Source organism: Lampetra fluviatilis, chromosome 21 (genome assembly GCF_964198595.1).
Source record: "Lampetra fluviatilis chromosome 21, kcLamFluv1.1, whole genome shotgun sequence".
Lineage (NCBI taxonomy): Eukaryota > Metazoa > Chordata > Hyperoartia > Petromyzontiformes > Petromyzontidae > Lampetra > Lampetra fluviatilis.
The window spans coordinates 1307054-1320233 of record NC_136295.1 but is presented as its reverse complement, the minus strand read 5'-3'; the positions used below and the strand labels follow the sequence as shown (position 1 = coordinate 1320233).

The following is a 13180-nucleotide window of genomic DNA, read 5'->3' as shown; positions in this document are numbered from 1 at the left end:
CTAAGCGGAGAGCGGTGTGCCTACACCTCCATCACGAGTAAGATTGTGAGATGACAATGTGGAGGAAGGTAGATTACTTTTTCGTACGTAGGGATTAATGTGCATGACAGAGGTCAAGTGTCAATTGTGTAACATATCTGGAATCTGAAAAAATAAAGGAAGTCATGGTAATTATCAATGGAAATGACTGTTATGACCTCTCAATTTTAAAGGAAAGAATATAAGCTAATACGCCAATCATAATGTGATCTGCTTTTGATTTCCATCATCATCATAGATTGATCACCCAATTCACTGACAAAAATCTTACTGGATCTGATCCCAATCGTAAATGATTGTCAGCTTGATAATTGTTTTTTGTTTGCGATAATGCAAACAAAAAACACAACTCTGATAATGTATGCACTGTCCTTGAAGTTGATTGGTCCACACCCGAGACAGCTTTCCTTAGAGCCTAGTCTCACATGGTGTTGGACCAGATGACGCCAAAAGGCGTCATCTGGTCCAACACCATGTCCAACACCATGTGAGACTAGGCTCTAAGGAAAGCTGTCTCGGGTGTGGACCAATCAACTTCAAGGACAGTGCATACATTATCAGAGTTCTGTTTTTTGTTTGCATTATCGCTGCAGGTATTGTGGTCTATGCAAACATGACTCCTTGTAAAAAAAGGTGTCAGTTTTGTTGCCAGATAGAAGGGTAAAAAAACAATTATCATATTTTTTACTGGCAAAGAGGTTCCAAAGGTGATTGTCAGCTTCTTCTATAAGATCTCCACATTTGAAGTGTGACCCTACCAAAAGTTATTTTGGTCATTTGTTCAAAGCGCTGGCTGCCAAAAGTCATTGAGTGAGGTCAGCCAAATATAGACACGACTTGGTCATCAAAAACAAACCGAGTTGATGAATGTTGATAAACTGACATCGATGTTAATAAGATTGATGATGACGTGGGTGTCGGTTGTGTGTGCAGGATGGCGAGCATGCTGCGTCAAGCGAACGTACTTATTTTTTTGTATGGCAAGGTGAAACTAGTAACATGACGTGTACATCGATGATATTAGCCATTCAATATGCTCTGTGGAGGCTTGGTGGATATCGGCGATATTACCCATGAATCGGCAGTGTGGGCAGTGCTGGATCATGTGTTTCATGGTCTGTGAATAGGCGGTGGGGGCAGTGATGGATCATGTGATCCATGGTCTATGAATAGGCAGTGCGGGCAGTGTTGGATCATGTGATCCACGGTATGTGAATAGGCAGTGTGGGCTCTAGTAGCTGCAGCAGTCATGTAGCTGACTGTTCTTCATTATCCATCGATGAAAGAAGAGCGATCACATCTGTCATCCATGCCCTTTTCTGCAGCGATTGAAGGCTGCCCACTGAACGTGCTGCGTGCGGTGCTCACGGCGTAGGTGAGGTCGAGGTTAGTGTTGTCGCTGGCTGCCGCCTGCTCACGCTCTCTAACCAGCGTCCTCTCCTTGCGCCCCGCATCCTTCGCTTTCTCCAGCGCCTGCATTCGTGACAACGCCCACCACCGATACTCGTTTCTGTAGCTCGGGAGGGCAGAATCATCCAAATGTATCTATACTCGAGGAATCTGATGAGCTATAAAGCTCTTTTTCACAGATGTCAAGGAGGGGCAGGTCAAAACGTTACAACACAACAATACAATGATTTGGAGCTTTCGTGACTGCAGGAATTATTCTTTGGTTCTTTCGGTAAAGTCACGTATAAAGATAAAATAATAAATTAAATTAAATACTAGCATACGACGTTTCGATTGCAACACAAGCAATCATCATCAGGTATAAATTAAATAGAAACACAAATCTAGTATACTTAGAAATGTAATGTAATACAACAGAGAGTCGGATAACATAACAGTCAACACCCTATCTGGTTGATTACGTTCTTCCTGAGAATGCTAAATTTGAGAGAGAGATTAAACACAGAACCAGAAACATAGACAGACATATAAGCAGACAGATATCACAGAGATACATAGTGAGCAAACATAGGCACAAAGAGACACTACGCCTTTGTGTCGAGGCCTTAAATAGAGAAAGGGGGGGGCGGGGGTGGGGAGAGAGGGAGGGGTTAGAGAAATTAGCATGTCCATGAGTGGAAACGGTGAGTGGCAAGGTGTAAAAAGCTTGAGAGAGGGGGGCAGGGGCGGAGAGAAACGGGTTAGAGAAATTAGCATGTCAATGAGTAGCACGATGAGTGGTACGGTACGAAAACTTGAAAAAATTTGGAGGCAGGGAGAGAGACACACTAAATTAACTAACCTAGCAAAAATTTCGAAATGTAATGCAATGCAACACAGAGGGTCGGTCAACACACAATTAACGCATAGCCTGGTTGATTACGTTCTTCCAAAGATTGCTAAATTAGAAGTTAAGTGTGAAATTTGAAAAAACACAGACACGAAGACCGATACACAAGCAGAGAGAGACAACGAAAAAACCCAGAGAGAGAGAGAGAAAAATAAACTTAAAACTTCCCCGTAGAAGTGGTTCAAAATTGATTTGGAGCTTTCGTGACTGCAGGAATTATATTTTTTCAAGCTTTCGTACCGTACCACTCATCGTACTACTCATTTACATGCTAATTTCTCTAACCCCTCTCTCTCCGCCCCTGCCCCCCTCTCTCAAGCTTTTTACACCTTGCCACTCACCGTTTCCACTCATGGACATGCTAATTTCTCTAACCCCTCCCTCTCTCCCCCCCCCCCCTTTCTCTATTTAAGGCCTCGACACAGAGGCGTAGTGTCTCTTTGTGCCTATGTTTGCTCTCTCTCTATGTATCTCTGTGATATCTGTCTGCTTATATGTCTGTCTATGTTTCTGGTTCTGTGTTTAATCTCTCTCTCAAATTTAGCATTCTCAGGAAGAACGTAATCAACCAGATAGGGTGTTGACTGTTATGTTATCCGACTCTCTGTTGTATTACATTACATTTCTAAGTATACTAGATTTGTGTTTCTATTTAATTTATACCTGATGATGATTGCTTGTGTTGCAATTGAAACGTCGTATGCTAGTATTTAATTTAATTTATTATTTTATCTTTATATGTGACTTTACCGAAAGAACCAAAGAATAATTCCTGCAGTCACGAAAGCTCCAAATCAAGTTTGAACCACTTCTACGGGGAAGTTTTAAGTTAGTTATTTCTCTCTCTCTCTGGGTTTTTTCGTTGTCTCTCTCTGCTTGTGTATCGGTCTTCGTGTCTGTGTTTTTTCAGATTTCACACTTAACTTCTAATTTAGCAATCTTTGAAAGAACGTAATCAACCAGGCTATGCGTTAATTGTGTGTTGACCGACCCTCTGTGTTGCATTGCATTACATTTCGAAATTTTTGCTAGGTTAGATAATTTAGTGTGTCTCTCTCGTTGCCTCCTAATTTTTTCAAGCTTTCGTACCGTACCACTCATCGTGCTACTCATTGACATGCTAATTTCTCTAACCCCTCTCTCCGCCCCTGCCCCCCTCTCTCAAGCTTTTTACACCTTGCCACTCACCGTTTCCACTCATGGACATGCTAATTTCTCTAACCCCTCCCTCTCTCCCCACCCCCGCCCCCCCCCCTTTCTCTATTTAAGGCCTCGACACAAAGGCGTAGTGTCTCTTTGTGCCTATTTTTGCTCTATCTCTATGTATCTCTGTGATATCTGTCTGCTTATATGTCTGTCTATGTTTCTGGTTCTGTGTTTAATCTCTCTCTCAAATTTAGCATTCTCAGGAAGAACGTAATCAACCAGATAGGGTGTTGACTGTTATGTTATCCGACTCTCTGTTGTATTACATTACATTTCTAAGTATACTAGATTTGTGTTTCTATTTAATTTATACCTGATGATGATTGCTTGTGTTGCAATCGAAACGTCGTATGCTAGTATTTAATTTTATTTATTATTTTATCTTTATACGTGACTTTACCGAAAGAACCAAAGAATAAACAATACAATGAATCACAAACGTGGTCGTTGACAAAGAAGATGGAACAAATGTTGAAAAAGCACATCAACAACAATCGTGGAGAGGTGCATGCTTACACTGAGAGACAGGAAGAGGAACACTTTGATCAGAACATTTCAGTTAGAGATATCATATTGACTAGTAACCCTTTCCCATTCTGATCATCCACGTGTATTTGTGCAATGTTATTAAATATGTTGTCTGTGGTCTACATAAAAAAAATAGAAATTAATAATACTTAATATTTACAAAAATGTTCTACTTTTAATACCCTTGAAACACATTGTATATTTTAAATAGTTTATAATTAAAAACGTTGATTTAGTGCATGTTTGAGGCTTACAATTATTCTCAGAAAGAAACAAACTTCCCTAGTGATGTAAGAGTCATTAAGGGGGAGGCGGATGTAATGAAAGCATTCCACGGTCTGCAACACTGAAGTTCAGGCAGAGTTACTGAGATTCCAAGCACTGCTGAGACACATTGCCCAAAATAAGATGAGTTGCCTGTGACCTCCAGCAATTGCTCACCATCGCATTCAGGTCAGGTAAATATAGAACGTATGATTAAGCCGGCAGAGTTAAGCTGTTAATTACACGATAAGCCAATGACATCAGGGGGAACCGATAAAAGTGCCAGCGATCGCCCGTCTTGGCCAAAGCCACGTGTGATTGGCTGATGGAAGCGTGCGGCTGAGCTTCATGTTCTCCTCAATGCATCCCACCGATTCTTGCTGCCGTCCACTGTTGGAGGGACCGAGCAGCGAAATCAAATTGGAAGTGGAGCACTTGAATTTGTTTATCCCCCATTCCTTCTCCACCCCCCCCATTGTCTGATGGGTGTACCGAGGTGCAATTCCCTCCTCCTCACATATTTACCCCCCCCCCATCTCTGCCTCACCTCTCTCTCTCCCCCTGTCAATTCCCCCCCTCCCATCTCTTCCCCCCCCATCTCTGCTTAAACCCCCTCTCTCTCCCCCTGTCTCTGCCCCATTCCTCCCCCCCATTGTCTAATGGGTGTACCGAGGTGCAATTCCTCCCTCCTCCCATCTCTACCCCTCTCTCCTCCCCTCCCCTATCTCTTCCCCACCCCCTCTCTCTCCCCCTGTCTCTTACGCAGCCCTTTCCCCCGCCCACTCACTCTGGAGCCCTTATACGCAGCTACATTTGGAGGTTTGCCCCCTCTTTTCTCTCCACCTGAAAAAGACCGAAACGTCGTGGGTTTTTTGCTTTTAATTTTTGTTTTCTATCTACGTGACTTCACTGAAAGAACCAAGAAGATGAACTCCGTTAGTCACGAAAGTTTTAAGTCTAAACATAGAAATCAAGCAGTCACCCCCTTAGGAGAGGCCGTATCCATTTGGTACGCTCAGTGGCACATCAGTGGCACGTACGGTGAGCTTGATGGCCGTGCCGGTGCGACGCCATCGAACCCACGACCAGGAAAGCATGGGTTCGATCCTGAGCCTGATGCCTGTATATTCGGAGCTTTCATGGCTCTCTCCCTGTGGTCGCGTGGATTTTTCTCTGAGTCCTCCGATTTTTCCCTCCAAATTTAGAAACATGCCTTTAAAAGAATTTGTCTGCTACAAATTTCCACATGATAAGCCACTTCGCTGAGATATCATTTCTGAAAAAGAGCTGTATAGCTCGGTGGGCCTTAACTGGTAAAATAAAAAATAGTTTAGTTTAGTCTGTTGCCCACCAGTATTATTTTCTACAAGTACCAGACTACTGGGACATTCCATACGTTTACAGAGAGGGTGCAGTGCGCATGTGAATCTGTCAAGAGGTGCAGCAAACGCACGTCGGTAAGCCCCAAGCTGCCCTGGCCACAGTAATGGCTCAAGTTTGATGTTTGCTTTCACCAAGAGAGTGCCATATTGGTGCTGATTCTCACCAACACCCACTGTCAATTCTCCTCCTGGCAAGATTGTTAAGTCATGCACGCAACACGCGCTGTGATGCCACACAAGCTACAGAATTTTCCAGCTTGCAGGTGCACGCGTTACCTTTTCTGTACCCTACATGTACAGGTCTGTGTGTTTTAACAAATGCGTAATCGTACCCAAAGACTAAAGTTTACATGTGCGGCACCAAGCACGTGTGTTTTTACACCGATAGTATCACAATTGTTCCAATAGCTATGTCATGAGTGAAAATAACATTCTATCAGGACTTAAATGTGCCTAGCTGACAAAGCAGGATGCTAGCAGACAGTTCTGGCAGATGATATCACAGACGTACTCTACTCATAGTATCACTTCAAGAGGCACTCCATCCAGTACCAGATGAGCACTTGCATGCTATATTGAGTGTTTCCCAGAACATAATCAATACCACATTACACACTTTTACAGTCAGTAACTATGCTTTATTCAACCAGGAGCTGAATTATATAACCTTGTTGAGACACCTGTGAAAACTACTGGACATCTGTGAGCTGGGTTGCATTTAGTAAAAGTCTATCCCTTGGCACTGGCTTAAGCCAAATTAGTTGTGAAATAAATATTTGCGACCAAGTCCAATCCACATGCTGCACGTGTGAACCTGGGTCGTTGTGTGGATTCGAACCCCTTGAATTTAGCGATCCTGATTTCCTGCTCCAACACATACTATCTGAGATGTCTAGCCACCTCCCACAAGCTTACTCTGATTCTAGATTTGAAGCTTTTGTGACTGCAAGGATTCATACTCTTAGGTTTTTTCGGTAAAGTCACGTAGGTAAAAAATAAAATTAAAATTAATAAAAGTAAAATAAAAATCACGACGTTTCGGAGGCAACACAAGCTTCCGTCTTCAGGTGGAACCGTCACAGCACAATTGCTGTATCAAGTAAAGAGAAATTCTAAGAGACCCGACTTTGTATATATACTGCTTGTGGCTTACCTTTTATTAATTTTAATTTTATTTTTTACCTACGTGACTTTACCGAAAAAACCTAAGAGTAAGCTTACTCTGGTTTGTACGTGACAGAAACAAGCATTTTTGTATGTTTGTGACAACTAAGTTCTATTCCATTGGAACCATTAACGTACTGCACCTATGAATAAAATAACTGCGAATGTAGTCATATTTTTTTGGAAAAATGCAGACAATGAAATACATTCCAAACAAAAATTACGCAATGTGTATACAGTTATTGAACTGTATACACATTGCGCAAAAATTACGCAATGTGTATACAGTTAAATAGCTGTGTACAAAGGAATGTGCCACCTCCAGCAAGTGAGCATTGTGGTATCGTTGTGCAGTGTTGATGAGAGATTAATGATAACGAGTAATTTCGCCATCATAAAGTGTGCAGTGGAAATGCATGTACGGTGCTAACCAGGGTCAGATCCCCACGGCTGCCTGCCATGACGCTCTCCTCCACCAGCAGCATCACCTTCTTCTCCATTTGCTTCAGCTTCTCCTCCGGCCTGCAACAACAACCACCGTTCGCCACCAAGCGGAAATGACGTCCCCACTGCGCCTGTGCCAGGCCAGGTGCACTTTGAGGCCACGTAATGTGTCAAAGGACCGCTGGCAGGAGATCATGGAACAGACCCAGGTGCCATGGGTTGATTGACTGAGATGACTGAAAGATGCACCAACTGTGCTACCAACTATCAACTTTCTACGTTTTAACCACCCGGCACTATGCTCGGTTGTTGTGAGCGTCGCTCCTCTGCCTCCAACTCCCCAGCAGGATCCTTCACTAACCTCCACCACAGAGGGTGATCTTGACACTGCTGGTACCAGTCATCTGTAAGTCCAGTCAGCTGCACAGCCTTCTGTACCACATCAGACTATCTCTTCTCGAGCCCTTGCCGCTCCATTTAGCCTCATGCAGCCAAACAGAAACTGCTTGGGCATGCGGTGGCTGGGCATGCGGGCAACATGACCCACCCAATGCAGCCTCGATTTTCCGGAGGAGCTCACTGATGGAAATGTGTCCAATCTTTCAAGGGCCTGTGAACTCCTCATACAATCCAGTCTGCTTAAACCCAGGATGGATCGTACGCAGGCTGGCCTGAATGTTTCAAACCAGTGCCGATGTTCCTTTATAGGGGGCCTCCACGTTTCCCAAGCATAGAGAAGGCAGGGAATAACTGTGGCTGAGAAGACCTGGAGCTTTGTATAGAGCGACAGGCCATGTAGCTTACACACAATGTTACGCAGCTGATGAAAAGATAATTCCGCTCGACTGATTTGGAGTGAGACCTCGGCTGTCAAATCGGAGCTGGACATATGCATACTGCCTAAGTAGAGAAACTTCTCCACTCTCCACAAATGCCCCATCACTGATGGGGAGTTGAGAGAGGGGATTTTTTATAGGGCTAACGGTAAGGCCCCATCACTTAGTAGCATTCTACAGGTTCAGCAGTAGCATTTACAACTCCTTCTCAGAGTGGGCAGCAATCACCACATCATCCACATACATGACCAATAGGGCGCCATCCCTGGACTTCAATCAGCCTCCTATTGTATCTATACCAGGTGGAAATTTCACCGGTACAGTGAGGCAAAAAAGTATTTGATCCCCTGCTGATTTTGTACGTTTGCCCACTGACAAAGAAATGATCAGTCTATAATTTTAATGGTAGGTTTATTTGAACAGTGAGAGACAGAATAACAACATAAAAATCCATAAAAACGCATGTCAAAAATTGTATAAATTGATTTGCATTTTAATGAGGGAAATAAGTATTTGACCCCTCTGCAAAACAAGACTTAGTACTTGGTGGCAAACCCCTTGTTGGCAATCACAGAGGTCAGACGTTTCTTGTAGTTGCCCACCAGGTTTGCACACATCTCAGGAGGGATTTTGTCCCACTCCTCTTTGCAGATCTTCTCCAAGTCATTAAGGTTTCGAGGCTGACGTTTGGAAACTCGAACCTTCAGCTCCCTCCACAGATTTTCTATGGGATTAAGGTCTGGAGACTGGCTAAGCCACTCCAGGACCTTAATGTGCTTCTTCTTGAGCCACTCCTTTGTTGCCTTGGCCGTGTGTTTTGGGTCATTGTCATGCTGGAATACCCATCCACGACCCATTTTCAATGCCCTGGCTGAGGGAAGGAGGTTCTCACCCAAGATTTGACGGTACATGGCCCCATCCATCGTTCCTTTGATGCGGTGAAGTTGTCCTGTCCCCTTAGCAGAAAAACACCCCCAAAGCATAATGTTTCCACCTCCATGTTTGACGGTGGGGATGGTGTTCTTGGGGTCATAGGCAGCATTCCTCCTCCTCCAAACATGGCGAATTGAGTTGATGCCAAAGAGCTCCATTTTGGTCTCATCTGACCACAACACTTTCACCCAGTTGTCCTCTGAATCATTCAGATGTTCATTGGCAAACTTCAGACGGGCATGTATATGTGCTTTCTTGAGCAGGGCGACCTTGCGGGCGCTGCAGGATTTCAGTCCTTCACAGCGTAGTGTGCTACCAACTGTTTTCTTGGTGACTATAGTCCCAGCTGCCTTGAGATCATTGACAAGATCCTCCCATGTAGTTCTGGGCTGATTCCTCACCGTTCTCATGATCATTGCAACTCCACGAGGTGAGATCTTGCATGGAGCCCCAGGCCGAGGGAGATTGACAGTTATTTTGTGTTTCTTCCATTTGCGAATAATCGCACCAACTGTTGTCACCTTCTCACCAAGCTGCTTGGCGATGGTCTTGTAGCCCATTCCAGCCTTGTGAAGGTCTACAATCTTGTCCCTGACATCCTTGGAGAGCTATTTGGTCTTGGCCATGGTGGAGAGTTTGAAATCTGATTGATTGCTTCTGTGAACAGGTGTCTTTTATACAGGTAACAAGCTGAGATTAGGAGCACACTCTTACCTGTATAAAAGACACCTGGGAGCCAGAAATCTTTCTGATTGATAGGGGGTCAAATACTTATTTCCCTCATTAAAATGCAAATCAATTTATAACATTTTTGATATGCGTTTTTCTGGATTTTGTTGTTGTTATTCTGTCTCTCACTGTTCAAATAAACCTACCATTAAAATTATAGACTGATCATTTCTTTGTCAGTGGGCAAACGTACAAAATCAGCAGGGGATCAAATACTTTTTTCCCTCACTGTATTACAAGAGTATGTTTTATTTGCATGTTCACCACAAGTACTCCGTGTGGTCTTTGGTTCTTTCTACCCACGTGACTTTACCGATAGAACCAAAGAGTATGGATCCCTGCAGTCATGAACGCTTAAAATCAAGATTACTCGGTGTGGTTCATGCAGACTTGATTCCTTGCAAAAGGTATCATCTATTTGGCGTTTGACAGTGGGCAAACGTACAAAATCAGCAGGGGATCAAATACTTTTTCCCTCACTGCACATGCACGGAAAGCTTCTCGAACAACATGGTGTTGGGGCCAGAGAACATCCCTTTCGCACCCCAAGGTGAACAGAAAATTGGTCCGACAGATTCAAATACAGTGACACACACAGACATTAATATAAAGACAAAGATCCCCTAGATAAACTTAACAGACTTTTGGGCACACGAGGGGATGGGTGGCACGGTACAGCATGCCCGGCCACCTTTGTATCCCCAGCGACGATATTTACACACCACACCAGGTACTCATTTGAAGCTAAGTCAACCTAGAGGGAGGCCCAATAAAGGATAACCGTCACTGGTGTTGGCCGTGAGCGGGAATCGAACCCGGGTCGCCAAGTCCATAATGCAGCGTGCTTACCACTACACTATCGCTCCTCACACACATTCATACACACCCCCACACACACACATATGCACCCACACACATTTGTAAGCACCCACACACACATTTTTGTGTGGGTGCTTACACAAAGAGAAAGATCCCCCCTTCGAGCCTTCACAGACTATTGGGACCAGTCCTGTTAGCGAGCACCTATAAAGGCCGGCACGGTACAGGAGGGAGTGGGTGGCCCGCACCATGCCCTACTGCCTTTGTCTCCCCAGTGGAGATGTTGAATACACACCACACCAGGTACTCATTTGAGGCTGAGTCGACCTCGGGGAGGCATAGGACGAGTTCAGATAATCGCCACTGGTGTTGGTCATGAGCAGGAATCAAACTCAGGTAGCTAGGTTTGTAGCGCAGTGGTCTAACCAATGGCGCCAACGCTCCCCATATATGCACTCACACCAATACTAATACCAATACCTGCCATTCGCCACTAAGTGACGTCACCGTGGCGCCTGTGCCAGGCCAGGTGCACCCACACATACCCACACGCACATTAATATGCACCCACATTCACACACACATTAATATAAACACACACCACACACACGTTAACACACGTGGATATGTGCATATATGGGTATAAATTAACGCATGAGCCATGAGCAACATATGCTTAATATGGTAAAGAAATACATGATACTCTAAAGTAAAAATATAAAAGTGTTAATTCCTGACAATAAAAACATGAATAAATATAGTCTTATTGATTACTACTTAACAGTTAATACCTCTCCAGCAGTGGTGTTGGGAGGAAAGTGCGTGCAGTATATGCACTCCGCAATGCCAGATTGACTATTTTTTGTGATACACGCCTTTGCTGCCAGCAGCTTTTGAAACTACCATGCAGAGTGTAAGTTCCACAAAGTAGCCAGCGGGCCTGCAGCTTCCATTGCCTGTTATATGTTGCATCATCAAGCCCTGCGCTATAAAGATATTTCAAACTCTTATTACCATATGAGCTGCTTCTATGACCATAGATAAAAGCAGTTATCCATCGCAAAGATACTCTGGGCAATCCAACACCTTTGGGAATACTGTACTCAGCCATCTAAAACAGAAGCCATACATTATTCAACAAACCTTGTTTGTCAGCAAAGTGAGCCAATTAGATAATACAGAACTGCAGGTGTAAAACGCTACAACATGTGACAACTCATCAATTTCATATATAAAACACAGCGTTTCAATATAAAATATTGTCCCATTATTCAATGAAAGAGTAAAAAATAATGCTGTATTATCAGGCTTTTTAAGCAGGAAAAACGAGACCAAATAAGCATGGCTCATTGGGTATGGCAACACATTAATTAAACCTGTCCTCATTACCAATCTTAATATTCAACATTTACCTTCTTAATCTCATGTTTTAAGGCCATGCTGCAGGATTACATCTGCCGCTATTGCGAATGCTATAACTAACTTCATTGTTGTCTGAGGCACGTGTTATGTGATGCTAATTTTTTTAAACTGTTTTTGATTTGTGTTTAAGAACAAAGACAGTCACTGCATCGTGCGTTTTTAGATGCGTTTCTGCAGCCATCTGGAATGTTCTTCCTTCCGATATTAGGAAGCCACTGGAGCGATGCGCTTTTAAATCATATAGATTCAGAACTAATTTCTTAAGAACTGCTTTGTGTGTTTAGTTTTTTGTCCTTCTCCCGTACCTCCAATTATCACTGCTGGCTACGTACGGTGCGAAAGAAGTGCAACATACATACCCGGCGTTGCCCGGGTCTTAAAAATAATTCAAAACTACTCTTAAAAATGTGCTACCCCTGACCCCCCCACCCACCAGCCACGATCTCCCCGGCCGCTCTGCAGTAATATCTATGGCCTAGCATCTAGCAACTGTATAGTTGTAATAACTGCACGCATCGGGGTGAGGGGGACATCACACAGTGAAGAATTTATCTGAGCGTTTAGTGCATTGTTATAGCATTTTTTACGCAAATAAAATGTCCCCCTCACTCCCACCAAAGGTGTGCGACTTGGCATGGGCCGTCCCCCCCACCAAAGGCTCGTGAGTTGGTATGGTCGTGCATGTGTCATAAATAAATAAAGAGATAGCGCACAAAAATCACACTAAATCGCTAATTAAACTAATTTAAAGTTGACGGATGTGAAAAAGGAATAGCGCTTGCTCACCGCGGGGCTTACGGCGTGGTACCTGGCGATTTTTATTTACGAAAACCCCACCATTGGAGAGCCAAGCGCGCGACCACACACAAACCCACACACAAACCTGCCACAAACCCACACACAATGTTTGACTTTTATATATATAGATTTGTTGTTTTAGCTTTGGTTATTTTACACATTCCCACCCCGCAATGTCCATAACTGCTGCCACTGCCGACGGTCTTGAGCTGTAGTTGTCCTTGTAACAGAGCTGCTGAGCTCAAAGGGCCTTACGAGCTGAAATAAAGTCTGATGTTGCAGAAAAGAAGCAATGGTTTGACCATCTAAGCCAACTG

General features: G+C 43.8%; 1 protein-coding gene across 3 annotated transcripts in view; it reads right to left on the bottom strand.

Annotated features, from left to right (window-relative positions):
• Positions 1–13180, bottom strand: part of IFT88 (intraflagellar transport 88) — a 106392-nt gene that overhangs the window by 63023 nt on the left and 30189 nt on the right. For all 3 annotated transcript variants that reach the window (XM_078865835.1, XM_078865836.1, XM_078865837.1), the window contains exons 8-9: positions 7314–7404; positions 1408–1512 (exon numbers count right to left, since the gene is read on the bottom strand). In XM_078865835.1, the coding sequence (XP_078721961.1) occupies positions 1408–1512; positions 7314–7404 (196 nt within the window). The remainder of the gene's footprint in view (positions 1–1407; positions 1513–7313; positions 7405–13180) is intronic.